Genomic DNA, 21,164 nt, shown 5'->3' with positions numbered 1-21,164 from the left:
TCGTTGCTGTTGTTGCTGCTGCTGCATTGCTCCATTTATTGTCTTAGTCTGCCCCTTTGCCGTGGTCCTCGTCAGGCTCGCAGTTTCACTCCTTGTGTCTATTCTGTGCCATGTTCATTAAATCCCATATATACTCGCACCTGCGTCCCTGCCTTCCTCACCCATGCCTGACAGTTTATCACATATCCATTAATATTCTAATTGCAATGCTGCTTATGCCTCGTTATTCTCATCAGGGTCAAGCTTGGATCCTTCCGCAGGCAGCATATAGGACGTAAGGTTGGGGTTGACCCTGCACTTCGCCAGACACACACAATTTAAAGATATCCTTTAGCCAAATGGTCTCTTTTGTAATTATATAAATCATTCATTTATAGTTCACAACTTATTCATCATTAAGAATGGATTAATATGCTGGAAAGCATGTATGTAAATATGTCCAAATGTTTCGTGAACAAGAGGGCGGCATGGTGGTGTAGTGGTTAGCACTGTTGCCTCACACCTCTGGGACCCGCGTTTGAGTCTCCGCCTGGGTCACATGTGTGTGGAGTTTGCATGTTCTCCCCATGTCGTCGTGGGGTTTCCTCCGGGTACTCCGGTTTCCCCCCACAGTCCAAAAACATGCTGAGGCTGATTGGAGTTGCTAAATTGCCCGTAGGTGTGCATGCGTGTGTGAATGGTGTGTGAGTGTGCCCTGCGATGGGCTGGCCCCCCATCCTGGGTTGTTCCCTGCCTCGTGTCCATTGCTTCCGGGATAGGCTCCGGACCCCCCCGCAACCCAGTAGGATAAGCGGTTTGGAAAATGGATGGATAGATGGATGTTTAGTGAACAATTATCTGAATTGAAAGAGTTGTTAAACCCAGGGACGGATTATGGGTTGTGTTCGCAAGGGCCCCCCCCACCACCACCAGCACAACCACCACAATTCAAGGGCCCTTGGCAGCCAAACGCCCTCGGTCAGGGGCCCTTGTAGGCAGAGGATCAAAGAATGTAGGCCCTCTAAAATACACAAATGAAAATACAGCGTTGCAAATTGTTTTGGGCTAGGGGCCCCACGGGCCCCCTGCACCCCAAGGGCCCCTGGGCAGCGGCCCCGCTGGCCCGGTCCGTAATCCGTCCCTGGTTAAACCTATAGTTATACTTTATATTCACCATGAGTATGATTTGATAATAGCGTAAATACTAGACATACACATGAATACCATCGGCACGGCTAACAAAATACGTACGCCTTACAATTTACATTATGCAGCTATGTAGTTTAAATTTCTCCCTCTGAGAATGAAAATAATCTGTATTTTTCTTCGTTCGGTATTTTGTGTCAACCTTAAAAGGCGCGTGTGCGTGATTTTTTTTAATTGAGTACGGCAAAGTTTGATTAAATATTCGTTCAAATGAGAATTTTCATACGTGCGTGTCTGTAAAATTAGTATTACGGTTCTACAATAAAGATCGGGTTGGTTTCCCGGACGGTGCCTGGTCATTTGAATAGGTGCTCTCTCTTTTAGTAGGTGTCTCAGAGCGGAATTCCCAGCAATTCCGCGATCAGGATTAGCGCTAAATGAACTTTCACTTTCGCAATGACCCAGGTTTATTCCATGTTTTACTGGAAGTCCTGCTAGTTACAAAAAGCACCAAAACGCACTGTGGGTGTAATTATACTGCTTATGCGTCAGTGGTAACCTTCCCTTCTGCAATACAGTTAGCCACAGGTCCGTGTTCGTTTCGTTTTCTCTGTCCTTGCGTGTTTATTCAATTGATTCCGGGTATAGATGAAATACCCAATTTCTCCCGTTTTTATCTGGTTCTGAATGTTTTATTGCTCGCCCCTGGTTGTGCAGTACTTAATTTGTAACGTCTGAGAATACCATAAGGAATTCTTAATATTAATAGATATTATTATTATTATTATTGTTGTTATTATTATTATTATTATTATTATTATTATTATTATTATTATTATTATTATTATTATTAACGCAATTCCCGTTCCAAATCATTTCTACATAATCTTCTAGAGTACAGTGTTGAACAAGGAATACAAAACTGAAGTGGATTCCACACGATTTTCGCCGTCATCTATGACGACTCTTTTCTAAGGAAGATTTCGAAAGGTCGGGGAGTTCAGCGTTGATCTTTAACTACCACTGGTCACGTGAGGTCATCACGCCACCGGGGACGAAAATGCCGCGGGTCTGAAGGAAATTCCTCAAAGTAGCTCTTTTTAACCAGGTTGAATGCTAAATGATTGCCATTCAGTCACAAATTACAGTAAAGCAAGAGGTGGCGTATGGGGAAAACCGTCTCTCAGAGGAGAAAAGACAAAACGTCTGTGTCTGTGTACAGGTCCATGGTCAGCGACCAGGGGACAGCCAACAATGAACAATCGCCTTTCCAGTTTCATCCTGATTTGTTGACTGTTGGGCCGCTTGTAGTCACCGTTTCACTTGAATTCCAGGAGCAGGCACATTCCAGCTGAAAAGCCGGGACAAGTTCGAACCCCCGACCCAGTAGCTGTGAAGCCCTGTGCATTTGTGACATTAACATACAGCAGAATCTGATTTTACCATCATAGTTAATACCACAGGGACCAAGTCCTCTCTGAAATAGATTCTCTACAGTCTACCATAGCTGTTTGAACGCTTGTAATTCATGAACAGAAACTGAAATACACCTGGAAATGCTTCATTTCAGTTACGGCTAAGCAGCATTATTTACATTGTGTTAAAATATATTTAAATAGTACTTATAACAGGTAAACAGACACTGGAGAGAATCTCATCCGTTCATCCATCTTCCATAACCGCTTATTCAGTACAAGGTTACAGGGTGAAAAAAAAACGGTATCTATCGTTTGTTAGAACGTTAAGGATTTATATGAAAATATGACCATACTTCCAGGATTGGGGGTATGTGTTGGTGTCTGTGCGAGTGTGAGCTCTGAGGTATTTCCCTACCTAGTGTCTGCGATGCCCCCCCCCCCCTCCACCACTGATCCTGTACATGAAAAATAGCAGGAGGGATAGATGGATGGATAGATGGATGAAAATGTAGCCTTAATGGTCACATTTTTTATAATATCACACAATCATGAGTTTACAGATGTAAATTACAGATAAACTCAAACAATATAAATGAAAACATCAGCCCCCTTGACCATTAACAGGAACAATAATAAAATGCTTCTTGTATTTCATAGATCAATATATACTGTCGCACCGGATGCAGATAAACAGGGGGTCAGAATTCTCTCATGCTTTGTTTGTCTAATTTTTTGTATATAAAAAAACCATAGTGCAATACTTTAAACAAATATTGAAAAGTACATTAAATATGTATTTTGCACAGACAACACAAACATGTTTTGCTTAAACTGCAATAAAATCAAATTTTGAATAAAGAGTCTCACAATTATAAGTAGCCACCTGAGCCCAGTTTCTTAAAACCATCTTTTGACACAGAACTCACAAATGACGTAGCGTTAAGAAGGTTTCGCGAAACTAGGCCCTGGGTACTTGAGTCGCACCTGTCTTTTCTAGCACTGAAAACTGTTATACTGAACTATAATCTTCCATAACGTGAGTCAGTACAGCTTGAAAACACTGCTTTTAGGGTCATTAGGAACCGTTGGGGAAACATGTATTTCATTCAAAATTAAGACCTTATGCAGTTCAAGAAACAAAATATATATTAATACATAATTTAAAGATTTTCTGAACCTATTGGATATCATATTAAGTCTGTCTGTATTTTCCTAGAAAAAAAAAATCAGAGCATTTCTAATTGATCTGATAAATGCATATGTACGTTTGCACTGTACATATATATGTACATGATTCATCATTAAGAGACGTTATTTAAATTAGACACTGATATGTAGTAAATATATAAGCCTGATATAATCAGACACACACATGCATAATCCGCTCCAAAGAGATAGAAAACAAACAGGACATTTCAGAAAGAGATGTGACTCAGTCCAGCAAGTGGGTTGCATTTCCCATTTCACAAGATGTCTGCTGACTGTGACTTCACTGGAATTCAGTGGAACTCATACTGAGATGCTTTTGGGAACCGACCCCCCTGTACCGTTAGCCACATCACTCAGCTAAGGTCATTTACTCTGTAAATCTAGCAACTCTTTACTTAAATTTAAAACAAGTCACACTTGAAGACTGCAGCACGTTTGGGACATTGAATGTTCATAATACATTGGACCTACGATATCAACTGTCACAAAGTCAGGCGCTAAAAGTCTGCGCAGTTTAATAAATCTGTTTTAATATTCAAGTAAAGCCTTGAAGTATACAACCTGATAAGTTTATCAAGACTTATTAAACCTTCACCATTTTCCTCTAATTTTCCACGTTCTTCTGATTACTCAAGATCAGACAAGTACTGACAGAGGTAAAATTCCCAGGAAGCCAAGCAGTTTTCCAGTACGTTCCGTTCTGGGGCGTTGTTAGTGTCCAGAGTGCAGAGATTCCTCTTGCCTGGAATCGTTGTGTCTTTCTGCCATGTTCCAGTGTCAGTTTCACTTTTAAAATCTGGGTGTTTTCCCTTTTGTTACTGTCAGTGGTGGAGATACAGTATCTGCCCAAAGCCCCTAAAAAATAAGACCGGGAATGTGTGGCACACTCCATTCCTTAGGCATGTGCCAGGCAAGGCAGGTTTCTTCCCAGACATTCAGCATCATTAGTTATGTAGTAAATTCACCATGCTGTTATTCAATGGGCTCAGGTCCCTCCTCGCTTAGCCACCGCGATCTGGCAGCCGCTGTTGACGTGACTCGTGACTTTCTCTTTCAGCTGTGCCACCTGCTCCCTCAGAAGACTGGCGGCGGACGCCAGGTCAAAGTTCTGGGTCTTAAGTGCCTTCACTCTCTCTTCGAGGCGTGAGATCCTTTCCAGTTTGCGCCTGCGGCATTTGGAGGCAGCTATGCGATTACGGATCCTCTTCCTCTCCGCCTTGATTCGCTCCTGGGACTCCATATCTATGGGCGAGAGCGATTTTGGGGAGCTGGTAGATTCCGCCGCTGGGTGGGACATCTCAGGAACTATTTGCACTGCATCCAGGCCCCTTCTCTGGGAGTGGGACCCTTGGCCTTGTCCACCGTGACCTGAGCAGTGACCGACAGATGTGAACGGCAGCTGGCTACCAAGATACGATGCAGAACCTGTGATCTGGGTGGAAGTGTAGCTGTTCATATTGGTGTATGTCAGCAATTCACCAGTGGACATTATGTTTCTGTGGTAGGAGCCCTGAATGGCAGAGGATGGAGAAATGGATGCCCCAACAAGCTCATTCTGTTTATGTAGATCAGCCATAGCCCGGTCAAATCCATCTGTAAAGCCATCTTGTTCATTGGTGTCTTGGCTCCTGTAGAGAAAGGTGTTTCCTGTACAGTTGGGGCCTGGATTGGCTGTAACCAGCCCTTGGTTGGACTGGATCATCAGCTGCTCTAAATCTGGGGACTGCAGTTTCAGGAGGTTCATCTCAGAAGCAGCCATTATCGAGCTGCTTGTGTTATTAATTCCTGTGCTGTTGGCACTGAAGTTACTGCTGTTTGCTGGCAGACCGTGCATGAGTTTCAGTTCAGACGTGCTTCCTAGCATATCAGGGAAATTCTGAGCAATCATACTCTTTTTCCCCATCATCTTCTGACTTTGGTACCCTTCAAAATCCGACACCTGTCCAAAATTTGGGATGCTTGAATTGTCATCATGGTAAAAAGCAGTTTCCATCTTATTTGTCATTGGCAGTGTAATCTCCCTTACAAGACTGACGTATATATCAGAGGTTTGTCATTACAGAGGCATTTTAGGGATCCAGATGATGAGATTCCAGGGGGGTTCAGTACATTTCCCTGTGGACACACATACATACACGCATATATCGCTGAACAAAATAGAAACATTATAGACAGGTAAAACGACGCCCGTTTGCAATGAGTCGCAAATATCAAAGACAGTCCGCTTTATTAAGAAGCAAGTTTAAGAAGGACTCCAGAGTCGCCTTTATTGTAATATTTACTCACACGCCTCCGTTTTACGCTAACAATGAGTCACAATTCCAGTTTTTCATTACCAATTTGCCGAGTTATAAGCCTAGGGTAACAACAGCGTACTTTCTAAAGAAAAAACCGGACCATGTTAACTAGCTAGTTAAAAATTGTACTCGGTGGAAATGTTAGTAATCCACGTGTTAGTGACTGCTGTGATTACTGCTTTATGTATCACTGTCCTGCTACATTTTAAAGATGATACGTATAAAACAATACATTAACACATACTTACATTAAACTCCGACGGCACGCAGGCAGCAGCAGCAGTGTTCCGCTGAAGCAGATGGTACTCGGTCTTCACTTCTTGGTCTTCAGGATGTTCTTCATGCGAAAGGTCCTGCTATTCCCTGAATACACAGCCGCGTTAGGGCTTCTAATAATACCCATTATTTTAAAGACTAATTTCCCGAATATTCTCCTAATCCAAATCACACGAATATGAGTTTACCGAAGGGATTCGAAGTCGATCTAAAGGGACGCTGAAATCGACGATCTTCTGGCTTTTTCGGGTCGGTGAGGCAGCGCCGTCCACTCCCCCGCTCCGCCGCTCTGCTGTCTGCCGCTGCCGGGGCTGTGGGGCTTTCTGCTGCTCCGCTTACTAATAACACCCGCCCCTTTCCTTCCCCTGGTTCCTCTACCGGCGGTCACACATCTGCTGACACTTCGTGGTGAAACCTGTCTTAAGCCGTCTCCTCCCAGCGGCCACACACCTTCCAGTGCCTAGTATGCTGACACCTGTTATTGTAACGAGTCCGTTTCCAGGACAGACTGACGCACGGCAGCGTTCAGCTGGGGACACACTGCCATCATGCCATGTCATGAGTCGCCGAGGCGTAACTAGAAACTTACTAAACGGACTCACTTGTACGAGTTGCGCAGTAAAAGATCACTGGGCAATCCCAGAAAGGACATAGGAAAATATAAAACAATAACGTAAACGTATTGGAAACATGCAAAACACAAACGGTAAACAATTCTTTTTAGCACCATTTAGTTTGATCTAGTTCACCAAAATATAATCATTGTGATTTCTACTTTTACTGATTTACTTGAATTTTCTTTTTTAAGAAAACGGTTTATATGCGAACATGCTCAGCACTGAGTGTTTGTAATAGTGATGTTTCCAGCGATATTCTGCTTAAAGTAATTACCGTTAAAGGGGCATAGCTAGAAATTCTGCCCTCCCCCCCCCCCCCCCCCCTACAAAATGTTCTTCTCGGTAGATATCGCCAGCCGGGCCCCTGAACTTCTATTTCGGGGCCTCTATAATGTTCTGGCCCCTGTGAATCTGCCAGGGTCCCCATGCTCCTCCGACTGCCCTGAGTCCGAACTGACAACTCAAAAAGAGATAAGGATGGGGGGTCCAGTGCTATACGCCATGTCTGTGGCATGTTGTCTTAGCCTCGTGTCGACTGAATTATACATACAAACTTTATCAGATTCAATCTTGCTTAACACAGGCGTTCATTTGCTAAGGGATTATTAATTGGTTAATACATAGCAAATATATAACAAATGGAGTAAGGAGGCAGTCAGATTGTGAAGACCGTGGTCAGTCGTCATCGACAGTGGTGCAGGATTTGAAGAGCAGACCTGTGGTTTATGGGGATTAGATATGGGGAAATGGAAATTGGCCTGGGACAGAGGCGGCAGACTATAATTAGCAGTAATGCTAGAGGCAGTACCACGACATGTGAGATAACAAATACCTTCCACTGCAGCCTGTCAGCGCAAACGGCGTCTCGGCGAACCCTAAGCAAATCACGACTTGTGGACAGGTGTAAAATATTTGATTGTCATACAGTGGCTTTAATTTTTACGACTTAAGTTATTGTATAGTAGCCACTAAATGCCAATAAAGTATGCACTCTGGCAGCAGTGTAATACATTATGTGAGATTAAGATTCAATTAATGGAAAAAACATAGAAAATAGTGCAGGGTTCCAGCTTACAGCAGCACAGTCAGTGGTCAGGGCTTGGGTTAGCGGAAGTCTGCTTGTGCATTCTGTGAACAGAATAAAGACCCGCTGTGACACAGCACTTGAAAAAGTCATGTTTTGTGATCTACGAAATGCAAACACAAAAACACAAGATAGTAAACTGTTTGCACGCTACTGAGTTGCTTAACTGTCACCAACGAAACAAGATAAAAGCTGCCTTAGATTCGCAGAACAGCCTGCCAGCGCTATTTCGTGGTCTGGTATGCATGCACACGAGCGCGTGTATATTGTTATGCGCTACATTGGCCTGTAGAGGGAGCCATTACTGCAACTTCTGGAGACGCTGCTTTTGAAGTTGTTTGGATCAGGGCTGACGGAATGTTTTATTTTCCGTTTGCACACCCAAGTATAGGTACATCCTTCTTTTAAAATACACATGCTTAAAGTGGTGAGAGGGAAGCTGCGGCTGAGGGAGCTGTGGCAGCCATTTTTATGCGTCTGGAGCATTTGTCAAGTGGACAAGGGCCCTTCTCAAGGGCCCAACGGAGATGTGACTGTCCTGCTGAGCAAGAGATTCGAACCCGCGACCTTCAGAGGGATATCTAGCTGTGCCACATTTCCCCCTACACAGTGTCTATGGATACGCCATCATGCTTAAAACTGACAAGGCAAATCATCCATCCATCCATCCATCCATTTTCCAAACCACTTATCCTACTGGGTCGTGGGGGGGTCCAGAGCCTATCCCGGAAGCAATGGGCACGAGGCAGGGCACACTCACACACCATTCACTCTCACACGCACACCTACGGGCAATTTAGCAAATCCAATTAGCCTCAGCATGTTTTTGGACTGTGGGGAGAAACCGGAGTACCTGGAGGAAACCCCACGATGACATGGGGAGAACATGCAAACTCCACACCCCTGTGACCCAGGCGGAGACTTGAACCTGGGTCCCAGAGATGTGAGGCAACAGTGCTAACCACTGCACCACCATGCCGCCCTACAAGGCAAATCACTCAATGAAAAAAAAAAATGTAGAACAGTAATTTTCCACTGATAACTCTCCGTTTATCTAAATAAATTCAATAAAACCGACTACTCAGGAATGTTATGCATTTTTATGGTATTTTTATTCAAGGCAACTATCTAAATTTGGAAAGTAAAGGTAAATCACCCGAAAGCTTTCACAGAAACACATAACTCTAATTACACGATACTGCAAGGCTTACACTAACACCAAAGCTTTCTAATTATCTGACTGCTCCTTAATCTGATAAAATAGATTTTATGCTAAAATCTTTAATCATCTTATTGTCCTGAAGGTGACCCTAATTACCATGTCACTACTAAAACATCGACTCAGTTAATTATTAGTTTTATTTTTATTAGTTTTATTAGTATAAAATAATAATAATAACAATAATAATAATTATTATTATTATTATTTGTTATTAGATTAATTCTGACCAGTTATGCTGCTATCATGACAGCAAAACTGCAAATTACATTCTCCTTTGTAAAACTATTCCGTTAAATTATGTGAATGTTCTAAAAATGTTACTTTCTTTTTTTCAGATGACATGTACAATTTAGTCCTAGGCTTCTAAATGATGAGATGCATTTAATGGATTACTGTATTGGACTTGAACTGGTATTAAGAGACAGTAGGTCACAAAACAACAAGCCGGTCTTAATCCGCCATGGTGAATTTCATCACCGCACAGAAATCTTGCCGCGGATTTCTCTAACGGGACCCCCTTCTTAATGCATTGTGCTTAGATCAGAGCAAAGCAAAGCAAACAGCCAACACCACTGCAGCCCACAGGACATCCACTCCTTTCCTTGGAAAAACACGACAGGGCTGAGAGTGACAGTGAAGGTTTCCTGGACACGCCATTTTCACCATGACCGAGAAGACCAGCCCACCTGTGCACGTGCAGATCCTGTCATTGGTAGCTATGCTGTGCTTTGGGCTATTCTGTATTGCTAAGGGAGCCTCTTTTGGCTTATTTAGCTGGTGGTTCATCCTCGGCGGCTCCTGTATAGTGGCGGCTTCCTTCGCCTCCTTTCGCGTGTATGAGGTGTGCAGAGACATGTCTCCGAGGGAGTCCTCTGTGGGACTGGAGAACCAGCCAAGGTGAAGGACATCATAGAAGCTTCCTACCTGCTCGTGGGGGCTTCTTATGGAATTGGCGGGAAGCCACTTTGCAAATGAAACATTCCAAATGACAATTCAGTCATCTCATCTGCGTTTAGAAATCATTTGTAGGATATATTTAGCATGATAGAATTCTGGGAAAAGAATCCAATTGTAAATTTTTTCAGTGACTAGTGTGAGTACTTGTGTACATTGTTACATTGAATTATTCTGTTTCTTTGTCCAAATACCCCACATGTTAAACGTGTCAGCTTCTGAAGTGAAAACAGAGGATGACATAATCCAACTTGCTTTTGCAACCTATTGTGTCATTTTTAATTTATGTTTGAATCTATATTGCTGATTTGTGGCTGTAATTGATACTCAGAGTTGTTACAAAATACGTGAGATTTTACAGTGGAATTTAACAGTAATAAAAATATTTGCCATTTATTACTGGAAAATTCAACTGAATAACTTGTCATGATCGCGTACTTTGAATAAATAAGACAGCATTAATTAATGTTGTCTGAGATAAGCTCTCAAGCAATATAAGTGTATAAAGTACATGCTATTTCTAATTATTCATGTTGTGGAAACTTGTAGTCAAGTTCAATAACAACAAACCGAAGACTGAAATGAGAAGAGAGTGGAAAATGAATTTCACAGAAACAGGGTCACGTTTGCGTTAATGATGCCAGAAAGTAGCTCCATTTCCTTCCACCACCACCCTTAAGTAATAATTTTTTTGCCTATTTATTTCAAGTCGGTGGCATTAAAACACTTGTGGCACTTTCTCGTCGTCCGTTTTTGCATCGTGGTGAATGTGCATTGGAGCAAAGGCACTGACTGTCTGTGGACACCTGACAAGCTACCTGCCGCAGATCACATCACATCGTCATTTTATTCTGGGAAAAATAAAGGATCGATCTATTGGCCAAATTTAATACCTCGTGCTTCACTGCAGAAAATGGCTGATCATCGTCGCGTCTTTAGCTAACTTCGCACTTTGCTATCTGCTAACTTCGAATATTTATAACGTTTAAATATCGGGCAGCGATTTCAGCTTGTTAACCGACATATCGTGCATCTCTATATAATGTTTGTTCCATCTTCATAAGGACAATGTGTAACGTAAAACAATAATACTGAGAGAAATATATTAGTCAAGAACTGCGAGAGAAAATCGCAATCTGATTCATATGTGATTCATATTTTACCCAGAATCGTAAGGCCCGACTCTTCATTTTAGGTTTCCGTTTCAGACATAACGAAAAAAAAAAAAACAACTACATAGAAATTCTAAAAGCCAAGAGTACGCACAGTGCATACAGGCGCACAGCTGAAGGTGTCCTTCATGGTAATATGCCTTTGATAGTAATATGTACCCACCACAGATCACAAAATACCAAAGTGCTGGACCACACTACAGACTATGTTGATGAAACAGCAATTACTCCTACAATACATAAAACTGGAGGGGATCATTTTGAAAGAACCATATTTACACAGCACTCACGATAAAGACTTTATTTACACCAAAGTGATGCTGATGACTGTCGATTCCATCACTGAGGACCAGCATTTCACCCTCAGGGCCGTGCCATGAAACAAACATGTGCACCACATATAAATTCAGGGAATAAAGCTTGATTGTGTTTCCCACGTTAGTCCATCGATTGAAATACACAACGTGTGTAAAACAGTAGTCTATGAATTCCCAAATAGGGATTACTAAAACTGTGTACAGCATGTCATGTCTATGCATATTTCGCTGAAATAGGGTACAGTGCGTTACACGTCTTAGGGATATTTTACTAAAACTGCATACAGCGTGTTACACATCTTATGGACACTTTAAAAAACAAACCGAAAGTATTATCCTGCTTCTTCTGCAGAACAGTCAATGCCGGCGTAGGTGAACTTCTCATACAAGGTGGTGTTCACATAGGTCTGAAAACAAGATGCATTGCTTTCTTACTGGACACGTGAAATTGGCAGAGCTGCATGATCATATACATGTTGGGTTGGGGGTTTGCAATTGTGTCCGGGTATCTGTAGCGACTTACCTTTCTCTCTTCAAGCATCCTGCTCAGAGACACCAGAATCTGGGCAAAGGAGGGCCTCTCGTAAGGTTTCTCTCTCCAGCACTGCCTCATTAGGTCATATCTGAGCCAGAAGATGGGGGTTTCATTCTTATTAAACAGTATCACACTCACCTCATAAATCAGCATCTACTCAATGCTTAGCAGAAGCCTGCACGCCTTTCCCAGGCCCATAGCTGTCGATTGGTTTGGTCTCCCTCTGTAGATCTGGCTATGTGTCCAGGGGATTCAAACCCGTGAGTTTAATACATGGCTACAGGTCTGGCCTTCACTGTAAAACGTTATGAGCATTATTCAAAGCATTTTTTCTGAATCTCTGTGTAGTAACACCATATCCAGTGCATGTGACGGTGGCCTTACACTTCGTCATCGCAGTTGAGGGGTTTCTCCAGCCTGTAACCTTGGGGGAGCTTTTCGTACAGCTCGGCACAGCTCATCCCACAATACGGCGTACCTCCTGGTGAGGCGGCAAGCAGTCTGAGAACCCCCACCCACATCACAACACATCAGTGAACGGTGCGTAAGTAAAACCGTTACAGACCTAAGCTGACAACCTCCCAGAGGAACACGCCGTAGGACCACCTGCGGGGGAAAGAAAGAGAGACCGCTGTGAGCTAAGTCCGGCAGCACCACGGGGCGTCGGCGGCTGGCTACACATGCTCACACGTCGCTGTTTGTGGTGTAGACACTGTAGTTTAAGGACTCAATCGCCATCCACCTCACAGGCAGGCGCCCCTGTGAGAAATGCCCAACAGGAATGAGGAAAACCAGTCCAGGGTGCTGGAAACCATGAACGTGCAGACCCAGCAGAAGGGCAGGCAATCTAACCCCGTCCCCCGACGCTCGTTTTGCCGTGAAACATGAATGTGAATCTGCAGTGTTGGTCATACCATGGTCTTCTTCACATACACCTCCTGACCTCTGGAGAGTCCAAAGTCTGCTATCTTTGCCACAAAATTTTCCCCCATTAGGATGTTTCTGGCTGCGAGATCTCTGTGGATAAACTAAAAATGGAGCTGCATAAACATCAGGGTCCAAAAGGCAGGTTGCGGCAGAATGATGGGCAATGCGCATGTAGTGCAGTTTACATGTAGCATTAGCATACAAGCCACTGTGAGCAGCAGTGACGCAGAGCCCTTGGTGACCACAGCACTCACCTGCTTCTGGCTCAGGTAGTCCATGCCTCGCGCCACGTCCGCAGCGAAGTGCAGCAGCTGCTGCGAGGAGAGGGTGGAGGCGGTGCTGTTGGCGATGGCAAAGGCCGGGTCTGTCTCCAATACTCGGCTTTTCCGCAGGAAGTCCAGCAGGTTTCCATGAGGAGCGTACTCAATGGCCAGGTACAGATAACCTTCACCAGCAAAGCATGTCAAAGTCAATTTAGACTGATGTACAGGGAGTGAGTCGACCATATTACAAGATCGTACATTATTGCAAAGGTATTAAAAGTTATTTCAAAGCCTAGGGTTACACACTGATGAGATGGGTCCCAGGATTAGTGGTTGGAAAAGCCTACGCGATAAGGATGGGTTTAGACTTTACAGAGTCATCCCTACCTCTGTGCTCACAAGCACCCAACAAATTGATAATGTTTGGATGGTGGCCAAGCTTGCAAAGCACTTCCAGCTCTCCTGCAAAGTCCCTGTGGTCGTCTTTTGAGGCATATTCTGATAGATATCAATGTGAATAGAAGCAAAAAGGATCAGAATGATCTACTGTATCTAGTGACACAAAGTTTCACCACGACATAGAACTTATTGGTATCTCCTTCACCCTAGATAACTTCTCCTTTAAATAACATGGATAACCCCCGTGTGAGTTTATTAGCATGAAGATGATGCACCTTTCATTCTCTTGATTGCAGCGTCCATCCTTAGCCCGTCCTTTTTAATCCGTGCCTTCAACACTTGGCCAAAGTTTCCCTCACCAATGACGTCCTGAAACTTAATGTCGTTCCACTGGAGCGCTGGGTAGGGTACAGGCTCTGGCTGCTTCTTGGTCTTCTTTGTCATGGTGAGAGACCCGGAGCTGAACTGAACCACAGGCTCCTCTCGCTGAATGGAGGGCAATGGAGAAACCAGCGAAGGTGTACTGAGAGCCGTTTCCAGGAGCTCAGAACATCCATGTCTCTGAGTAAAAATGGAAGCTTACCACAATGTTCTGGAAGGCCTGCACCATCCTACGCTGGAAACTGGCTCTCTTCAGCTGTAACACGATGCAGAAGGCTAACAGTATGGTGATGCACGTCATCCCAGCGGAGCCCAAGATGGCAAAGAAGAGCATGTTGCTGGCGCTGCCGAACATGTAGAGCCCTAAGTGAAGACAAGCAGATCGCAGGGTGTTGTGATGGTGTGGAATTGAACCTGTCCGCATTTGAGTAATATTCTCAACTCACCAGAAGCATTTTCTAGTAAGGTCTTGAGCTGGATCCGCGGATTATCGTGGCTCTCCCCAATATTGTTCTTGACCCAAATCTCCACCAGATATGACGTGTTGGCCTTGAGGCCCGTGAACTGGAACTGCAGAGCTGGAAGGTCTTGCACGTTTATCTCGGCCATCTGAGAGATAGCAAGCAGGTCGGCCACCTGGAAGCGAATGCTGACCTTACAGATGGAGTTCCCTTCTCTCAAGTTCCATTTGATGGTGGCTGAAGAGTCTGTGACGTTGCATGCCTCAACACCATAAGGTGGAGGTGGAAGATCTGGGCAGACAGTCGATACCATTTCAGATTTAAAGCAAATATCTCAAGTATTAAATCACATTAAAGGGGAGAGTACTCACTGAGCGTGCGATAGTGTACCTGCGGGCCAACGATCCCCTAAGCCTGACAATAAAGTTCCCAGCATTTCATGGGCTGATGAAACTATTCAGTACCTTGCGGTGATCATCACTATTAACATACTGCATGTTTTCATAAATAACTTATCAAAGAAAACCTTTTTACAAATTCTGCGTCAACGAAATGCTTTGATTTCATGAAATACAGACTATGCATCACATTCACTTAACAACGATTTCCTAATGTCTCCTTTGATCTTAGCAGGACATGCTAACCTGCTTCCTGTCTGCTGCAACATGAACCCCACGCTCACCATTGCTGAGGGTCCATGCCGCCACCGGCTGCATCTGGCTGTACCGGCATCTTCCACCTGCCATCACACACACTCCGCACTCATATTTTTGCCTGGGCTTCAGGTGTGTGAGCTGAACGCCAGTGGAGTTCCACAGTAAATGATACGTTTTATTGCTTGCCGGCTCCGCGCTCTCATGGCAAACTACTCGATAAGTCCATTCCTCCTTAGCCAACTCTTCCATCCTCTCCCATGACAGGCTCAGTGAGGTCTGGCTCTCTGGAACTAGTTTTACTCCAGATGGAAGTGGGGGGTCTGGCAACAGAAAACCGAGAATGATGCAACCCCCCCCCGAGATCATGTTCACTTTACAGGACAGCTCTGAAATATTTAAAATTTTCCTCCTCCTTCCTGACTGATATGAGCAGGTTAAGAGTCCCTTTGCCGTTTGGCACAGGGATGTATTGCGGTTTTGCGGGAACTAAAGGGGATGGGAAAGTCATGTTTCAGTAACCGCAAACGTGCCGACGACTTTGGGGTCTGGGCTAGCTGTGATCCGCCCCCCAGGTCCCTCACCTTTAACGCTGACATTAAAAGGCCTTTCCTGCCGTCCCGATCTCGTCGTCACCTGGCAGAGCCAGACCCCATGGTCCTGCAATGAGATCTTCTCCACTCTGAACTGGGAAGTGGTTTGGTTGTTTAAGGTTTCACTGTCTATTGCCTAAAAAAAAAAATAGTGCAGCCCTGAATGGCGTGATGGTACGGTAAGAGGGAATCGGCCCAGATCCCGGTACACATACAAGCACTCACATATACAGCAGTTCCATTCGGCTTCAGCAGGATGATCTCCCCATGTAGGGGAGCAGGAGCTCCAGCAGCTGTGCAGTTGGCTGTGTACGTCACCTCCGAGTTCAGCTCGGTGTCTCTAGGCCTGCTAACCACAACTGGGGCTTCATCTAGCAGAAGAACACCACGCATGCGGTCAAAATGGTCAAAATGTACTAAGCGACCATCTGATGGTCAACTGCCCGTTCACCATGTCTTGTCTTATGTTCAGCAGAGACACGTTCGTACAGCTGCAGGGACCTGCTTTGGCTCATACACATGCAGGGGAGAAGAACCAGCTAATTAAAGTCTAATCAGGGAGAGTTCAATTAATATAACAATGAAAGATCCGGAGCTCTTTCCGGAGACAGACGGCTGATTTTACCCTTGTTCTCACAGCGAGCCCCATGTCGTCCAGCACAGATGCAGCCGCGGAAGCGGTCGCACGAGCCGCGGTCCCCGCAGGCACATCGCAGTTTGCAGCCAGCGCCGTAAAAACCGCCAGGACAGGCTGGAAACATACGGCCAGCTCAGCGCCGAGTCGACGTTGCATCGCCGACGCGTAACTTGAGCGAGGCAGCCTCTCACCTTCGCTGCAGTTCAGGCCTCTCCAGCCGGCGGCGCAGGAGCAGCCGTACGGGTCCTGGAGGCAGAAGACCACCGCGCGACAGCTGCCGTCCTCACAGCTCTCCTTGCAGGTTCTCCCGAACCTGCCGCTCCCACAAACTGCAGAACATTGTTTTTTTTTTTTTAATCCAGATGATGACTCGACCAAAGTGACATTTCCACACCCATAAGGACTTGGCATGAGGCACACTCGTTAATTATTGCTGTACTAAGGGACAGGAGGATCTTTACCTGTCTCACAGGTACAACCTTTGAACCCGGGGGGACAAATGCAGTGGCCTGTTTCGTCATGACACACACCTCCGTTCTGGCACTGTGGACAAGACTGTGAACAGTCGTGTCCCCACATACCAGCTGGACACTCTAAACACAAACAGGGAGAGAGCCATCTGAACCAGTGCCTGGCCAACCTGGTGTACGTCTAATGATGTATGCTCAGGACTGATTGTATGGATCAGAATCAGACCTAGAATGAATTTTATTGACCCCCAGAGCGAAATTCTAGAATGTGTATGATAAGTGAGGGCACTAACTTCTTACTATCAGCCTGGTGATAGCAGATGACGCGTTGGTCCCCGCAATGTATCTGGCCGTATACAGGCCTGCGTCTTCAGTCTTCACGGCTCTGATGGAGTGCAGGACACCTTCTGGGACTTCGGACTTTGGGACAGAGTGGATGAAGCACCCTGCAGGTAAAAGCAGTTGGAGAAAATGGTGAAAATGAGCTTGTGGGAGTTTTACTTACACAAATATGTTCTGAGGGCAGAAGGAAAAATGATTGGTTCAGTGAGAAAACCAATGAAATCATAGAAGAGGTGGGTCCACGCAAGTAGAGGAGGTGGGTCTAACCAATAATATATCTTGGTCCCGCCTCCTCTAGTTGCTTGGACCCACCTTCTCTATAATCTGATTGGTTATCTCTCTGAACCAATCATTTTTCATTCTGTAGAAGTAAAACCCCCATGAGCTGAAAATGAGTAGAAGGACACCATATGAGCTAAGCAATCACATTCTGACAGAGTGATTAGTAGGAGTTTGGAAACTGGTTTAAAATATTTTCCATTAGAATACTAGGTGTAAAACCTATAATTTTGTTTCCAAGAAACCTTTGCTTTCCTAAATGAGAGCGATCATGCTATTAAAGCTTGTTTTGTTCAGTGATGCAGTACTTTAGAAAAGGAAGAAACTTTTTAAAATAATTGTACATGGGGCAAAGATTGACTCTTCTCCCAGGGGGCAGGAGAACATCATCCTGCAGTCCAAAAGAACATGAATTTCAGTTGCCATCCATAAATTGTTCACAGTGTATGACAATGTGTGCCTGCGATTGATATGTGTCCCATCCAGGGCGTCCCCTGCCAGGACCCTGTACCAGATAATTAGTTGCGGAAGATGGGTGGATGAATGAATAAACTAGGCGATTACACTTACAGTTTTTAAAAATGACTGCATCTTCTGCCACAACGATTTTGCGTATGAAAGAAATGTTGACGTTTTCGTTAATGCTGGCAGTGATAGTTAATGATTCTGGATGGAAGGCAGCTGTAAAGGGAAAAGATGCTTTTCAGATTCCGCGACTGTGTATCTGCTGTCATGTGAAACTGCCATGAGCTCAGGGATGCAGGATTATAACATTAAACATTTTAACACTGAAGCTATTTGACCAGAATCAGTGCTCCAAACTCTCAGTTAAATGCTAATGCTAACTTAGAAAAATATAGCTTTGGTAATTCCCAATAATGCAATGCTGTTCATGTTAACATGCCAACAACCCAAAATACACCAACAGCATGTGTGTCTGTAATGTCAGATATTCAAAGAGCTCTCACCTTCATTTGACATCTTCAGTGTGTAGACTTTCTCGATGGGGTCAACGTTTTTCACCCTACAGTAGAATGCTCCAAAGCCGATGTTTTGCGTTTCCCATGTGATCTTGGAAGCCGCTTGATAGGTCGTGTCCTGAACAACTTTGAGGGTCTGTTGGTCAGGCACAGAAAATTCTGGGCCTATGCTGATGGAACCTGGAGCCTTCCAGTCACTACTGACACAGTGGAGTGAGGATTCAGGTGACGTTATTATGGTGTCTGGGTTTATTAAGGTCAGGTCTGCAATGTCGAGAGCATCACCTGTAACACCAAAAACACGAGTGATTCTCAACATCACCTTCCTTTCAATGAGAAGCTCTCTTCATCCCAGAGCAGTAGCTCTGAAAGGAGTTGCTCTCTGTACCATCCAAACAGAACCTCACTGTGAATGTAATCAATTTTTATTTGCAATTTGCAAATAATGTGACTTTTCTGCCAAGCTACCATCCGATCCCAGATATAGGGACCTAATCCTCACAGCCACACAACAACATGCATATCGCGTCCTCAGACGATGAAAAGTGGATGGTTTCTCCTGAAAATCAAAAACATAAAATAGAGTGGAGGTGATATCCCTGGCAAATCGGCTTTATGTTCACCCTGGGCTTCTATAAGCTGAAGGAACGGCTTTCCTAATTAAGAAGCAGTGGCACTGAATAAGCGCTGTTCTTACAGTACATAGCTCAGTTATCTGATTGTGGTTTAGGCTCCCGGCACAAGGCAGCAGACCCATGTACTGGCACATAGCGCTGGGCGGGGAGCGCAGGGACGGAAAGCTTGATTATTCGCAAAGACAATGGAGAACAGAGGACAGAGGAAGTGACTGGCGCTCAGCCTCATGTTTGAAGATACATTGTGGATTCGCTTCTTTCTCTGCTCTTCTCTTGTCCGTGACGTCTTTCATCTAAATCTGTGGTATTGATTTTTTTACAAAAACTGTTTGCTTTGTTTGCCAACATACAATATCGTATTCCAAGTAAAAGTAAAAGTATCTCTAAGTAACAGTAGAAGTGCCGACCACTGTGCTATACCAGTAAGTGCAGATTTTCTGTTCCTGCCCTGATGCAGTATTAATGATGGTTTTAAATACATAACCTGCCTGTGACACCTTTGTGACTGTGCAGTCTCTCTGTGCCCCCTGTTACGGCTCTCTGGGACCCCAACCCTGAGCCAGTGGCTGTTTGCCATGTCACAGCTCACAAGGAAGTTTTCAGAAACACCTCATGTTTCATTTTGAAGTCTTTTCAGTCTTGATTTGGACAAAATAATAAAATTACTTCACAAGATAATAAAATAAAAGGTACCATTTTACAATAAGGCTCCCTTTTGTCACTTGTAAATGGTAGTAATGCATTAATAAAAAGAAAACTGTGTTGTAACTTGTTTAAAATTGTCTAATAATAATTTACAAAGTGTTACAACCTAATTAATAACCAGATTATAAACCATTCATAAACTCTTTATATGGGTAGCCTTATTGTAAAGTGGCACCAAATAAAGTAATAAAATTCATAAAATAAGTAAAATCATGTGTTTGTCACTTTAAATACATATAGTATTTATACTATAAGTACAAAATATAATAACTGAATTGTTTATTATAAATAATTGTGCATCATTTTAGAATTTCATTTTTAATTGACTTGCCATGGCAATTTAAAATGCTATTTTTACTTTACAATTAAATTTGGTTGTGTATCTTCAAGATAATTTTAGAGATGCAAATAATCAATAAAGAATCATTTTTTACTCAAGCCGTGAGGGAGGCAGATGGTGGAGATGTACAAACAAAGAATGTCAATGAGGGGACATACGTAAGACACGCAACAGTCTTCATTATTACTCAGTGCTGCAGACTGCTTCACGTGTTTGCAGACACATTTCTTACTGACATCGCGCCCCTTGATCCACCTCCTACTCTCACACTAATTGTGTGTTTTCAGTGCCCCCACAACCCAGAGACTTCCCAGAACTGCCTTGAAATGCCGAATGCTGTAAATTTTCACTCGACGATGGATGGGTATTAATGTGGACGTGTGATCCAGTTTCAATCCACTGTCCCGCACGAGAGCAATGCGGTTTATTTTTCAACGGAAAAGTTATACACAGAGCATGCACAATTGTGTTTTTGATTTAAGAGACAACAAGAAACGAACAAAGCAAATTTCAAAGCCACAAGATGGCAGTAACCCAATCATACTGTCGCTCGCAGGAAAACCTACAAGTATATAACATGCTATGGATGTCCTGAGACGACCAGTTTACTGCAGATAAATGATGGCGTTTTGGTTTGAAACAGATGAGGAGTACATACAGGTGGAAAGATAAAAGGCTGGTACCTACCCAAAAGCACACAGCTGAGCACACTCAGGACAGCAGACACATAGTCCATGGTTAGGCACTACAAAGCAGGGTGATGTTTGCAGTGAGGTCCACCTCAGACGCTATTAGAAAAGCCAGTCCATCCACATCTCCACACTGGCTGGAAGAGCAGAGCTGCAGCTCTTTATGGCTCCCCGCCTTTTCCTC

General features: G+C 44.0%; 2 protein-coding genes across 3 annotated transcripts; both read right to left on the bottom strand.

Moving 5' to 3' along the window:
* Positions 1-2,631: 2,631 nt before the first annotated feature.
* Positions 2,632-6,847, bottom strand: LOC125745681 (transcription factor Jun-like). Its single transcript, XM_049018746.1, has 3 exons — positions 6,514-6,847; positions 6,298-6,412; positions 2,632-5,867 (listed from the first exon to the last, which is right to left on the bottom strand). The coding sequence occupies exon 3, from the start codon at positions 5,755-5,757 to the stop codon at positions 4,738-4,740; it is 1,020 nt and encodes a 339-aa protein (XP_048874703.1). The 5' UTR covers positions 5,758-5,867; positions 6,298-6,412; positions 6,514-6,847; the 3' UTR covers positions 2,632-4,737.
* A 4,813-nt stretch (positions 6,848-11,660) lies between these two features.
* Positions 11,661-21,164, bottom strand: tek (TEK tyrosine kinase, endothelial). Of its 2 annotated transcripts, XM_049018734.1 has the most exons (21): positions 20,979-21,164; positions 18,600-18,896; positions 18,202-18,312; positions 17,304-17,456; positions 17,002-17,133; positions 16,732-16,869; positions 16,529-16,654; positions 16,129-16,274; positions 15,895-16,039; positions 15,340-15,633; positions 14,643-14,948; positions 14,399-14,559; positions 14,091-14,301; positions 13,804-13,914; positions 13,408-13,598; positions 13,141-13,254; positions 12,915-12,985; positions 12,792-12,832; positions 12,611-12,707; positions 12,215-12,314; positions 11,661-12,098 (listed from the first exon to the last, which is right to left on the bottom strand). In XM_049018734.1, exons 1-21 carry the CDS (start codon positions 21,025-21,027, stop codon positions 12,024-12,026), a joined length of 3,069 nt encoding a protein of 1,022 aa, XP_048874691.1. In that variant the 5' UTR covers positions 21,028-21,164; the 3' UTR covers positions 11,661-12,023. The 2 variants fall into 2 exon arrangements, with proteins under 2 accessions (XP_048874691.1, XP_048874692.1); XM_049018735.1 differs by lacking the exons at positions 11,661-12,098; positions 12,215-12,314 and adding an exon at positions 12,336-12,461.

Source organism: Brienomyrus brachyistius, chromosome 7 (assembly GCF_023856365.1).
Source record: "Brienomyrus brachyistius isolate T26 chromosome 7, BBRACH_0.4, whole genome shotgun sequence".
Taxonomy (NCBI): Eukaryota; Metazoa; Chordata; class Actinopteri; order Osteoglossiformes; family Mormyridae; genus Brienomyrus; species Brienomyrus brachyistius.
Note: the sequence above shows the minus strand (reverse complement) of the source record. Positions and strands in the feature narration are given on the sequence as shown.

Excerpts from the sequence above, each read along its gene's own strand:
- LOC125745681 (XM_049018746.1), bottom strand. The coding sequence starts at position 5,757 with ATGACAAATAAGATGGAAACTGCTTTTTACCATGATGACAATTCAAGC.
- tek (XM_049018734.1), bottom strand. The coding sequence starts at position 21,027 with ATGGACTATGTGTCTGCTGTCCTGAGTGTGCTCAGCTGTGTGCTTTTG. Across the intron at positions 16,040-16,128 it reads CGAATGGAACTGCTGTATAT|GCAATAGACAGTGAAACCTT; the intron begins GTGAGTGCTTGT and ends TTTTTTTTTTAG. Across the intron at positions 12,833-12,914 it reads TACACCACAAACAGCGACGT|GTGGTCCTACGGCGTGTTCC; the intron begins GTGAGCATGTGT and ends TTTCCCCCGCAG.